At 37.9% G+C, this 13,864-nt stretch overlaps 1 protein-coding gene across 2 annotated transcripts in view; it reads right to left on the bottom strand.

Moving 5' to 3' along the window:
- The window catches only part of NUFIP1 (nuclear FMR1 interacting protein 1), a 74,528-nt gene that overhangs the window by 16,569 nt on the left and 44,095 nt on the right, over positions 1 to 13,864 (bottom strand). For both annotated transcript variants that reach the window (XM_072783012.1, XM_072783013.1), the window contains exon 10: positions 6,884 to 12,909. In XM_072783012.1, the coding sequence (XP_072639113.1) occupies positions 12,793 to 12,909 (117 nt within the window). In that variant the 3' untranslated portion in view covers positions 6,884 to 12,792. The remainder of the gene's footprint in view (positions 1 to 6,883; positions 12,910 to 13,864) is intronic.

Consider the following 13,864-nt stretch of genomic DNA (forward strand, 5'->3'; position numbering starts at 1 on the left):
AGAGACATCCAAGTCCGCATGACCACAAGTTAGCCAGCCACAGTCGCATGGGAGCCAGAAGACACAAAACTCCTGGATCAGAGACAAAGGGCTTTCTACTCATGGCGATAGTAGTAGAGTGTCAGTATTTCCACTGGTACCTCAAGTCCCAACTCTCACGTGACACCGAGAAGAGGGCTAGGTGGCACCTGCATATGTAGTGGGTTGAGTTGGAGGAGAACCCTACATTCAGGGAACCTAATTCTTTTATAATGTGCAGTAAGCATACTTGCCCAGTGCTCCAGAGCTAATAGGTCTTTTAAGGTTAGCTGCCATACAAACAGTCTTGTAAAGACAGTCTAGAAAAAAAAGAAACACAAGAGACCCTGGGGGAAACCCAGCATTCATCTGAAACTTGCATGTAAACACATAATTACATAAGAATAACTAGTTGTGTAATTGAATTGCTTATGTTTCCACACCAGCCATTTGTCTAAAGGACCTAGAACAGTTGGATCTTTGGGCCAGGGCCTCTCCTTTCCTAGTGTCAATATGTCTCTTCGAATCGATTTTTGTAAACTATAGGCTATCAGTCCCTTTTCTCATTGAGATAGACGCAGCTTGGATATATATCGTCACTCTGGTCCTGTTCTGGCCAGTAACGAAAGCATCCTGTCTCTATAAAATGAACACACTTTCCAGATGTTGTTACCCCATTGTAAGATGACTATATGGAGAGGGCCATCATGTTTGCAAGTAGTTAAAAATTACCTTATTCCCCTTTGGTACCATCAGCCCCAATCCCAAAATCTACCTCAGAGATCTAGTTTGAACATAAAATTGCTTTCTGCTGTTTTTTGTTATATTTCCTTAAGGAAATGCATCTTCTATCTATAGATCATATCTTTGTAACACACACTGGCTGGTAGAAGTGTAGGAAAAAGTAACACCCAAGATATTAGCCGACTGAGATTCTTGACTTCCTACATCAACGGCAAACATGAGATTATAGCTGGTGCCTGACATCTATAAGAAGTACTTAATAAACCGTAGTGGTACCGTCAGGACTCAGGCAAGTAACAGAAACCAAGGAGTATAGTCATGCACGACAGGGAATTAATTTATCATTAGAATAAGAGAGTGTCTTCTAGAAACCCACAGGCAGGAATGCAGTCAATTTGGGAATGCCCACCCTGCCCTTGCAGCTGTTTGTATATGTAACTCCATTCATTCAGCTACTACGTGCCAGGCCCAATGTTTGTGGCTGGACCACAAGAGGAAACACAAATTGATCCACCCCTTTACAGCCTAAGTCCCAGGGCTTACAGTCTAGTAGAGGGAGACAAATCAAGTTATCACACAAGTAGATATACAAAGGCAACTGTGGTGATGCTGAGAAGGGCAGGTACGTGGTGCTGAGTGTGCAAAGGAGGACCTGACCTACTTAGGGAGGTTAGGAAAGGCTTTCTGAGGAAGTGATTGCTGAGGAGAGATCTAAGTTTAAGCAAGCAATAACATGACACTGGGGAAAAAGAAGAGCTTTCCAAGAAGAGAAAAGGCCTCCTGGCAGGACAAAAGCATGGCAAGGCACAAGGGCTGGAGCTCCGTGGCTGCAAAGTAGATGATGGTCCCTGCCCAAGGTCACAATAAATATTACCAGGGTCAAAGCACAGGGATTTCCACCCAGATCTGCACCACTCCTCAGCTATTTTCATTCTGCCAAGCCTCCCCAACCAGCAAACATCTTTCTACTCGAAACTCTTCTTAGGGATAGAGGTTCACCAATTAATGCTCCCAAGAAAATCGCCATGTAGAACAGGAAAAAGAAATGCAAAGGTTCAAGCCAGAGAAACCTTAGACCTTGCCACAGAATTGTTGTTGCTTTGAGTGAGACCAATCTGGAATTGAGAAGTCTTGGGGAAGATCTGTCAGTAGTATTCAAAGTGTGGTCCATGGGGCACCTGGGTGGCTCATTGAGCGTCTGCCTTCGGCTCAGGGCTCAGACGTGATCCTGGGGTCCCAGGATCAAGTTTCGCATGGGGCTTCCCGCAGGGAGCGTGCTTCTCTCTCTGCCTATGTCTCTGCCTTTTTCGCTCTCTGAATAAATAAAATATAATCTTAAAAAAAAAAAAAAAAAGTGTGGTCCCCGGACCAGCAAAAGCAGCATCTCCTGGGAACTTAATAGAATCGTGAATTCTCAGGCCCAACCAGAGAACTATGAGTCAGAAACGTGGGAGGGGGTGTCCCAGCAATCTGTATTTTAATCGGAAAGACGCCCAGCAGGGGCTTCTACTGCACACACAATGGTCTACATCAGTGCTTCCCAAACCTGTCAGACCACATTAATCACCTGGGGAACTTGTTAAAATATTCCTGAGCTACAACCTATTATCTACAAAACCCAGAATCACAGGTAGAAACTTATATTCACACGATCAGCTGGGTTTGGGAGTCCCTGCTTGATACCAAATAATAGTGACTGACACAGTGAACAATTAATTTTCAAATGCCATTTTTCCTTCCTAGGTGATTAAGGGTAATAAATACTGGGCTCTACAAGTCTGATTCAGTACCTAACGTGATTGATACTTTCTTGTTTTGACTTGATATCTCATTTAATGTTTTTTGATGAATATCTCATCTCACAGTTTCACATCATCACATCCACCAAAAACTGTATGAGATCTAACGAGTGCCTACCAAATTCAAACCTTGTTATTTTAGTTATGGTCTAAAAATCTGTTCTCGAATATGTCCCCATGATTCAAAATATCCAAAAGAATGCACCCAAGCCTTGGAATACAAATATGTATCTAATTCAGAACTTTTTCTTTTTCCTGCCTCTGCAAGGAAGTAGATGTTCTATTACAGTGATTCAGCATTGTTTTAAATATATATAAAAATAAATATGGGAGGAATTGAGCCAATATTGTCTAAAAACAAAAAACAGAAAATACTTTCAGAGCTGAAAGAACAGATATTACCATAGATTCATTTTAATGCAATAACATTCTCAAGAATTTCCCATTTTAGAATTCTTCGATATTCTGGAATTTATACAATTCATCTGCAAATAATACTGATTGGTCTACTGTAGAGAATTTTACATGTTCTCAGACAAGGTAATAACATACGACTTCTCTCAAGATAGAAGAAGGCCACAGTCCAGTGAGAAAGGACCAAAAGAAATCAGCAGTCACTGTGACATAAAAAAAGGCCCCAATTATTGGTTATCTTAAGGTAGTTTAGTGGTTAGAACCAGCAATATTTGTGTAAAATCAAAATTTGTGAAGTGGCTGCTGCTACCACTCCAGTAAGACATGGAATCAATTTCAGTGGTTTTTAAAACATGGCAAAGAACATGGGAAGAAAATGTAGCCTGGATTAAATAAATGTCCATTTAGATATTAAAAAGAAATCACTCTGAAATTAATAATGGATTATTTCCCATTACATGTTATCATCTTCAAAAAAAGAAAAACAGAAACCCTTCTATAGAGCACAGAATCTAGAAGGCAGAATCAAGAAGGTAAACTGTTTTTTTTTTTAAGATTTTATTTATTCATAAGAGAGAGAGAGAGAAAGAGAGGCAGAGACACAGGCAGAGGGAGAAGCAGGCTCCATGCTGGGAGCCCGACGCAGGACTCGATCCCGGTACTCCAGGATCGTGCCCCGGGCCAAAGGCAGGCGCCAAACCACTGAGCCACCCAGGGATCCCAGTAAACTGTTTTTTTAAAGATTTTATTTATTTATTTGAGAGAGACAGAGATAGTAAGAGAGAACACGAGTGGGGAAGAGAGGGAGAAGCAGGTTCCCCAGTAGGCAGGGAGCCTGATGTGGGGCTCAGTCCCAAGACCCAGGGATCATGACCTGAGCTGAAGGTAAATGCTTAACCAACTGAGCCACCCAGGTGCCCCCAAAAGGTAAACCATTTTATCTGTAAAAATAAAGGGACTAGAACAGCAAAATAAGTTTAAGTTCCTCTTCTACATTTTTATAGAATAAGGAATTAAGTCACAGATCCTTATCTCATACTATATGCAAAATAGATTAAAGATCAAAATACAATATCACAAAAGTATTAGAAAACATATACTTATATGTTTTAGGATAACACAAAGCCATCCCAGAAAAAGTAACAGAACAAACTTCTCCCCAAATAAAAATGCTAGTAAGAGACTGCAATACTTAACAAAAGATTAAGATCCATAATAGAGTATGTGTACAAATCAGAAAGAAAAAAAAAAAACAAGCAATCAATAGGAAATAAGGAATTAGAACACACAATTCACAGAATGCAATGGCCAAAAAAAAAAAAAGGGGAGGAGAAATGTTTGGCCTCTAGTGTCAGGAAAATGCAAAAAAAAAAAAAAAAGAAAAAGAAAAGAAAAAGATGCCATTATCTCACCTGACAGAGTAACAAAATTACTCTACTTGCTGTTTGGGGATGTTCTCATTCCTCAACAAGGTTATCTAAGTTCAACCTGTTACATGTTGAAAGGTCCAACACTAAGGACCTGCTACTGCTCTGGACCAGTATCTGCTGATGGGACCAACTCCTGGGGTAGGAGTATTTGAAGGAAAAGCACATCCACCCCCACCCCCCCTGTCCCTGAGGCCACGTGGGATACAGAAGGGGAAGCCTGGGCACCACCTGGTCCTTCTCTTAGAGTTTCATATCCTCTTCAGGCATCTGAATGTAAAGTGAACTCTGAGGGAATGTCAAAAAAAAATTTTAACTTTAAAGCCTTAAAGTCTTACAGCACCTGGTGTATTTCATGCATCAGCAAAACCAGTAAAAAGATTAGTAAGAGCGTGGATAAAAAGAACCTCTTGTGAACCTGTCAAGGAATAATTTTCAAAAGTTGGAAACAACACAGTAAACACAGGTCAAAGATTTCACTTTTTACCAAAGAATCCCAAAGGATGACAAAAGACAATACCGGAAAAGGATAAGGGGAATAAGATTACTAAGTCAAATGATCAATGTCTTACAAGGCTAAACAATCATGACATCCTTTCTACCAGAGAAAATGAATAGGTCATTCTACCAAATAAAAATCACATGCGGCTTATCGATATTGTACAAGTTAACACCAGACGTTACATAGTCTGGGCCCTAATCAATCAGTCAAACAAAAAGGGTCAGTTAACCATTAGATGGATTTGTTAGATACTGCTCTAGTACAGTGACTTCCCAAACATTTTAGTCTGAGGACTCCTTTACACTCTTAAAAGTTATTGAGATCTCCAAGAGCCTTTGTTTATGTGGATTCTATTTGTTAATATACATAGCATTAGAAATTAAAACAAAATTTAAGCATATTAATTCACTTAAAAACAACAAACCATTTACATATTGACATAACTTTTTTTAAATCTCTATTTTCTAATACAAAAAATATTAGTGAGCTGAATGGCATCATTTTACAGTTTTCCAGATCACTGGCATTTCAAAAAAATAATTTATTGATGACATTAATTCAATAATTACAAGGTTACAAAGACTATAACAGGCATAACTAAAGATAGCTAATAAGAGTACTGAGAACGTGAGTTAAGCTCTAAAAACTCATGTATGTTCATCCTCAATCTACCACTTTAGAAAATTCTAGATCACACACGAATACCCAAGGACACTTCCCATTAGCTGTCACATATTATATAGCATCACATATTATATAGCCTTTGGAAAACTCTATCCAGTCATAAAAAGAATGAGAGTGAAAAAGGCAAATGTCCTATAATTATGAAAATAGTTTGAATTTCACAGACCCCCCTCTAAATTTAGGGTACACTTTGGGAACCAATGATCTTGTAGGACACTGAAAGGGTATACAGGAATCTATTTTCCTTATTTCAAGTTTCGATATGTTTTCTAAACATATTTTTAATAAGAATGTAATTTAACATAGCCTTTTAAAGGCATTTGACCTGTGAGCCCAAGACTCCTACAGAAATACTCATAAACACACACACATATGCATACACAGAGTATCACTGTAAATTCAGTAGTGTTCACTGCAGTCTCATTAACATTGGAGAAAAACTGGAAACAAATTTCCCCATAGGGGAATGATTTACAAAGTGAAAGTGCATATATGCATATGTGCATATATTTACATATATATAAATATTCATGACATACTGTCAAGTGAAAAATTTGCAAAGCAATATCTATCGGCCACCTCATCACAAAATTTATATAAGCATATTTAGGTATTTGTAAATATATGTATTTTAAAAGTCTGGAAATACACACCAAACTATTAGCAGTGATACCTCTGGGTAATAGGATAAGAATAGTAGAGGGCAAAACAAACCTTTTTTATCTTATATACAACTGGATTATTTGAATTCCTACAATGAGCATATCGCTCTTGTCATAAAAAAACAACAAAATGAACAAGGCAACTGAGAAACACAGTGACTAAATACAGCATAGTATCCTGAACTTAATCATCAGAAAGGACACAATGGAAGACTGGAGAAATCCAAGTAAAGCCTATAGTTGAGTTCTACAAATTAAATAAAAATATAAAAATAACCAGAAAAATGTATAGACACTAAACTGCAAATACTTGACCCAGGCAATGGTGGTATTGCCCTCAAATAGCCAGAGATAAAAGACTGCTGGAAACCACAATAATGGAAACTTTCACACAATCTATGAAAAGGGAAAACTATTATAGGTTGTCCTGGGGGTACACAGAGACACATTCAAGTCAACAGGTACAAAAGACCGAGAGAAGACCCAGAAAGCGTTCCAAACACTAGCCACAGGTTGTGTTTCACAAGGGTACACTGCTCTGCAGGGCACAGTCTAGGGCAACAGCGATCAAGAACAGAAATTTCAATTCAGGTATGTTCTGCATATGTCTTCCTTATTACTCCATTTACTCACATTTACTAGTTTTCTCCTCTCCCAGTTTTGAAATAATCAATTCGTATGTGCCTCCCAAGAAGCCCCCAGCTATGCTAACAGCAGACTGTTTTGGAGCAAGTCTGCCCTCTGAAGCTCCAGCTTCCACATAGTAGAAGTGGCTTCTCTTCTCCCAGAGCGACCATTCAGTCCACATCAGCCTTGCGTATGGGGCAAATAGTTACTGGACAAAGGAAGTCAATAGGGCAGCTTTCAAATGAATATTAAATATGTGGCAAAACCTGCCCTGGTCTGTTCCTTCAGCAGGAACAGTCTGTTCCTATCTTCCTCCACTCCACTCTCACAACAGTAGTAGCCACAAGCTCTACTACAGTTGGCATGGCCATTTTCACAATTAAATGAAGATATAGCATCCATTTCAGAATTTAAAAGGTCTACTACTTCATGGAGAAAAGGAAGGTGATAATAATAGTAAATACAACACAGGAGTTGAGCAAATATTAAATATGTCCAATGTATATTTTTCTAATCTGGCATTTGTGATAAACAAGGTATGAAATGAAATACACATAATGATCTCAACTATGTTATCTTAACAAGTTATAGAAATTTAATTTGTCTGATTGGATAGCTGATGGTCTTAAGGAATTATTAATTGTAAAGATATGGTGGGGATTTTTTTCAAGTCCTTATCTTCTAGAGACATATACTAATTATACAGGAATAAAGTAGTAAGATGTCTGGGCATTTGCTTCAAAATAATCTCAGGTGGGGTGGGGAGGAATAGGTGAGTTATAGATGAAAATAAGACTGTCCACAGATTGATAAAGCATCGAAGCTGCTATCTGATAGTTGGGAAAAGGGGTATCATTACATGATGCTCTATACTTTTACATAGGTTTGAAATTCTCCAAAATGAAATGCTTTCTAAAAAGCCAGAAGAAGAATTTTTTTAAAAGATGCTTACTCTAAAACAGAATATAATGAATGAAGAAATTAAGTTAAAAGTAGATTAAAACAGCTCTTTTTATGTCTCTTTATGCTTCAAATTCCTTGAAGTGGTATTTAAAAAAAAATAACTGGAGATTACAACAGGGAAGGAGTACAAGATAGAAGGTAATATTGGGGTGCCAGTGGTTTTGAGAAACTTGTAAGTTCCCCACAGTGGTTCTTAAAATGTGGTCCTCCAGACAAACCTCAAAAGCATCACCCATAAACCTGTTAGCAATGCGAATTCACAGGCCACATGCCAACCTCCTTAATTATAATTTTTAGGGGGTAGGGCCCTGCAACCTGGATTTAACAAGCCCTCCTGGTGATTCTGGTGTCCATTAAAGGTGGGGAACCACAATAAAGCTGATCAGACTGATAAAAAGCAAGAGTGGAAAGCCTCAGCCCAAACCGGCCCAAGAGACAACCGAAAGATAAAAGCAATCCCAAGGATACACTAAGCTGAGTGTACACATGACAGAAAGGTGGACGCCTCCAGCTGTGACCATCAAGTCTTAACCTTGCCCACCTCCAAAACCAAATGGTTGGTGGGAGTGGGAGAGCTCTGCCCTGGAGAGAAGAGGTCTATCCTCAGAATAAGAGGTGAAGGTGAGGATGGGACAAGAGCAGAGATCTGCCCATTTCCCATCCATGTACTCCAAACAGTCTGCGTGAACAAGTCCCCGTTTCTCAGTCAAGGTAAACGTCTTTTTTTTTTTTTTTAATATTTTATTTATTTGAGAGAGAGAGAGTACAAGCAGGGGGAGCGGCAGGCAGAGGCAGAGGGAGAAGCAGGCAACCCTCAGAGCAGGGAGCCCAACGTGGGGCTCGATCCCAGAACCCCAAGGTCATGACCCGAGCCAAAGGCAGACGCTTGACCAATGGAGCCACCCAGGTGCCCCGGTAAGTGTCTTTTGAAGAAGGCTCATGCCAATGTGGGGAAAATACACACCCAATCACCAATATATTAATCAAGTGAATATCATATGTAAGAATGATCCTTTAAAGAAAACAAATAGTGTAAAGATAATTAGTAAACTGAACAAATTAAAACAATGGAGTTGGCAATGGAGAATACAAGTAATTGAAGGAATAGAAAATAACATGGAAATTCCAACTGATATCCTCAGAAATGTAAGGATACCACATCAATGAAAAAAGCAGTGAGGCCAAGAAAGCCATCTTGAATATTTAAAAACAAATTACTAAACTTAAAATGAAACAGAAGCTAAAATACTAATGTAATGGACATGCCTGAAGAGGGAATCAGTGATCTGGACATTAATATCTGAAGAAGTCTTCCAGAACAGAGCAAAAAGCCCAAGACAAAACATAAATGTCCAGTGACAGAAGATCAAGGCAGGAGGTCCCACACTCAAAAAGAGTTCCAGGAAAATGAAACAGATAAAATGGAAAGAAAATCATTAAAGAAACCATTTTAGAAACTGTTCTTCATCCAAGAATGGTACAATTCTACAGAGTGAAAGGACCATGGGGTGTGACAAATGTCCCACACACCTAGACACATAATGGTAAAACTTCTAGAGCTCCAAGCATAAAAAGAAAATCCTAAAAGCTTTTCAATGACAGAAAAACAGGTTTTTATCAATAAATAAAAAGAGAAGGTGAGAGAATTAGATTGGTGTCTGATTTTTTGAATCAGCAATACTGGATGCTAACAGACCATCACGTGAATGCTTCAAAATTCTGAAGGGAAAGGATTTTGAACTTAACACCCTAAACTCAATTAAAAAAAAAATTCAAATGGAGGATTCAAACTGATGGATTAATTACCTGATGATACACTGCAGTAAACCAAAAAACTAATCTTGGGATGAAAGAAAAAGCAGTGAGAAGGAAACAGTAATACTTGTATTTGTCTAAATAACTACGCATACTATTAAAACACACACAAACACACACCAAGGTAACAGAAATGAATCCAAAACAAATCCCACACGATGACAGAAGGAGATGTCCAGGAAGGGAAGTGCTACGATGCTAACGGAGAGAAATGGAAGATAGGGCCACTGTATCTACAGACTCAGAGAAAAAGATAACCACTAAAGGAACAGCAATAGGTTTAATTGTCTCCGAAGCACTAGAAAGAAAAATGAAGAGAAAAAAACAACAATCATGCCACTGAAATGCTGAAATAAGATACAAAAAAAAAAAAAAAAAAAAAGGCTAGGATGGTCCCTCCAAACATTTCAACAATTTCAATTAATATAAGTGGATTAAATTCCCCAGAGGCTATTAGACTGAACTCCCAAAAAGCTGTTTTGACTACATTAATTGAGGGAAAATAGGTCAATGCAGAGAGTACTGAGGACAAGAGTATTTCACAGTTATAAAAGACACAACTCACCACAAGTCATCATATAATGCTTTCTTTTACATTCAGAAATCAGTTTGTTATACGAACAGTTGGACAGGAATGTAGATGGTATGAACAATTAACAAGCTAAATCCAAAAAAACCTTGTATCCAAGGGCAGGCACCCTTCCCCCTGAAAACACTCACAGAATATTTACAAATATTGACTGTGTATTTCATAAAGTAGAAACCACATAGGCTATATGGTGCTTAGAAATTAAATGCACTTGAATTCCTGGGTTAAATATAAAGGCAACTGAATCTGAAATTACCCACTAGAAATAACTGACAGTCACTAGAGCTCAAGACGGCCAGATATAGACAAGGCAATACTCAGAAGAGCAGTTTCAGTCTTAAATACATTTATTAGAAAACAAGAGAAATTGAAAATAAAACTTTGTACAATATACTCTAAAGCAGTGATTGTGAATATCCCTGGAGTTATGGGGGTCTGTGAAAGCAGCCTAGGAGTCTGAATTCATTTAGTATTTAAAGCCTATGGAACTTGCATGCCAGCCTATGATAAAACTGCAGAGTAAGTCAGATTTTAGGATATCAACCCAGTGTATAACGCTGGTTACTTCATCCTGATGAGATGAATTGGGTTAAGAGTCACAGCTATGAATAATGTAAAAATTAAACTGAATCCCTTAAAGTCAGGCAAGCCTCATTCATTTTTCTATTTTTAATCCATGTATACTGGCAGCACATAAATAAGCACTCAACAGTGTTACATAAATTGAATTAAGTAATGTGCTGGACAGATAATTTTCTAAAACATGGGATTCATTGCAGGAGGAGAGTTAAACAGAATAAAAAGGTCTGTATGGTGGGGCAGCCCAGGTGGCTCAGCAGTTTAGCGCTGCCTTCAGCCTGGGGCATGATCCTGGAGACCCAGGATTGAGTCCTAGTCGGGCTCCCTGCATGGAGCCTGCTTCTCCCTCTGCCTGTGTCTCTGCCTCTCTGTCTCTCATAAATTAAAAAAATCTTAAAAGAAAAAAAAAGTCTGTATGGCAGTTACAAAGTTGGGAAACACTGACCTAAATATGAATTTTGATCTTTGGTCTGTAGTATCATAGCGTTATATGCCAGGTGTTCCCGGATTCTGGATAGGATCTTATAAATATAGGAACAAGAGATCTTTCTTCAGGGCTGCCATCAGCTTTCTTGCTTGCCTTTTTCTTGCAGGCAAGACTCATGGACTTCAATAATCACAATGTTAGAAAAAATTCAATTTTTCAACCACATCAGATTAATTTTCTTTTAAATTTAAAAAAGGAAGGCTCCAGTTCTAGCTAGCACAAGCGACTAGGACATAAGATCAAAACCTCTGATATTGGGACACCTGGGTGGCTCAGTGGTTAAACATCTGCTTTCGGCTCAGGGCGTGGTCCCGGGGTCCCAGGATCAAGTCTCGCCTCCGGCTTCCTGCAGGGAGCCTGCTTCTCCCTCTGCCTGTGTCTCTGCTTCTCTCTCTGTGTCCCTCATGAATAAATAAATAAAATCTTTAAAAAAAACAAACTCTGGTATTAAAAAGACTCAAAAAAGATCTGTTTATTTAAAAACATTTTAAAAGGGTTCAATTAAGAAATATGCTCAGTTTTAAATATTAAAACTGAGGTTTTACATTATTTCACGAACTACAGTTTTTGCTACAAATTAGATGGACCTCATCAAGTACCATGCTTTACATTTGAGAAATTAAAAAGGTCCAATTCTGAACCATACCAAAAAGAAGCACTTCCAGTGAATCTAAACATACACAGAGGCCTTATCTATGTCAATATTCCAAACATTCAGTATTTGAACTACTTAAATAGTGTCAATAGGTGAATTTCCGAATGTCCTTGGAAATAAACTGGGAAATTTTAAATTTCAAGACCTTTTGAGTGTATTAATTTGATATGGTTTATTATTTAAATAATCCCCCTTGCTACAGTTAAAGGATGATTCTCATTTTCCTGCATTTAGACAAAATGACGGGGCAGGTCGGGTGGCCCAGCAGTTTAGCGCCGCCTTCAGCCCAGGGCGTGATTCTGGAGACCCGGGATCGAGTCCCACATCGGGCTCCCAGCATTGAGCCTGCTTCTCCCTCTGCCTGTGTCTCTGTCTCTCTCTCTCTGTGTCTCTCATGAATAAATAAATAAAATCTTTAAAAAATAATAAAATAAAGACGAAATGACTGTACTTCTCTCCGTAACCTACAGCTTTGCTCAATTATGTTTGCTGAATTAAACATTTTTAAGGTCTTTTTCTTTACTACTAACCCAATATCTTCAATTTTTGACTGGTCCCACAGCAGACTTCCTTACCTGACAGCAATAATACAAATAAATATAAGTAAAAAGTAGAACTCTACCAGCAAATATTAGGCAAACCCCAACAATAGAGACAGAGTCTTAAAACCAGTTATGTATTTATTTGCATAGATTCAAAGGAAAGAATTAAAAATCCAACATAATATTTCATAAGGTCTACAATTATTAATCCAGTTGTTTTTTTTTTTAAAAAAGGTTTTCCTCCACTAACTTTAGGATGGGCCTATTTCACATGAGTGCTGGTACCTATACATCTTTAGTTTTTGCAGAATTAGTATTAAGTCCAAAAAAGTCCTTTTTGATGATGTACCGAACACACTGTAAAATCACATTTCTTTCATGTCGAATGTCTGGAGCTAAAAGCTAAAAAACAATAAATAAAATGATTAGCTGGTAAATAAAATATATCCAGGAAACACAATCTAAAATATTATATATACCTTCTCCATATAAAGAATACAGAATAAAGATATATATTTATAATAACTTATATTTATAACCTATATATAAATATATATTTAAATCATTTCACTAAAAAAATAATGCAAGAACATTTCCTCTTAACTTACACCAAGACTATCTAGTTTTTAAACAGCATAAATGTTCACATTTTCAGTCCTTTCTAGGAGTATCTAAACAAAGGACAGGAAATGTAGGTTTAAAAGTCTGTAATTCTTTAACCTACAAATCATGTCAAAGAGGACCCTCTTAAACCTAAACCTACAAACAGTATAGAAACTTATAAGCAGATACAGTAAATATAGTAGTGATGAAACCAGCAGTAAAAAATCCCAACAGTCCTGGATTTTTACAACTTTTCATTTTTGTGCCTGTTGCAATTGAAGGCAATCTAAAAAAATTCCTGGTATTTAGAAGAAATACATAACCAAGGAATCATATATGATTTGCCAAAAAGGGTAAGATCATTCAATTTATTTTCTGATGTTATTAGTTTAGAAACATCACAGAGGAATGAACGTTCTGTGAAGAGATGATTTAATTTACCACTTACAAGGTATTTTAAAAATGCAACTTACTTTATATAAACACTGAAATTTATAAAATAAAGAGTACACTTCAGATCAATTCAAATAAGAAGCAACTGGGTCTCCATGTAACACCTCAAAGAGGGTAGCCACAGAACACCTTAGCTACAGTGTAAGCATTTAGCTGACAGGGCAAAAAGGACTTTTCACACACTGTCAAAAGTTCTAGGGGATCCCTGGGTGGCTCAGCGGTTTGGCGCCTGCCTTTGGCCCAGGGCAATACTGGAGTCCCAGGATCAAGTCCCGCGTTGGGCTCCTGGCATGGAGCCTGC

The sequence above is a fragment of the Canis lupus genome, chromosome 17 (genome assembly GCF_048164855.1).
Source record: "Canis lupus baileyi chromosome 17, mCanLup2.hap1, whole genome shotgun sequence".
Lineage (NCBI taxonomy): Eukaryota > Metazoa > Chordata > Mammalia > Carnivora > Canidae > Canis > Canis lupus.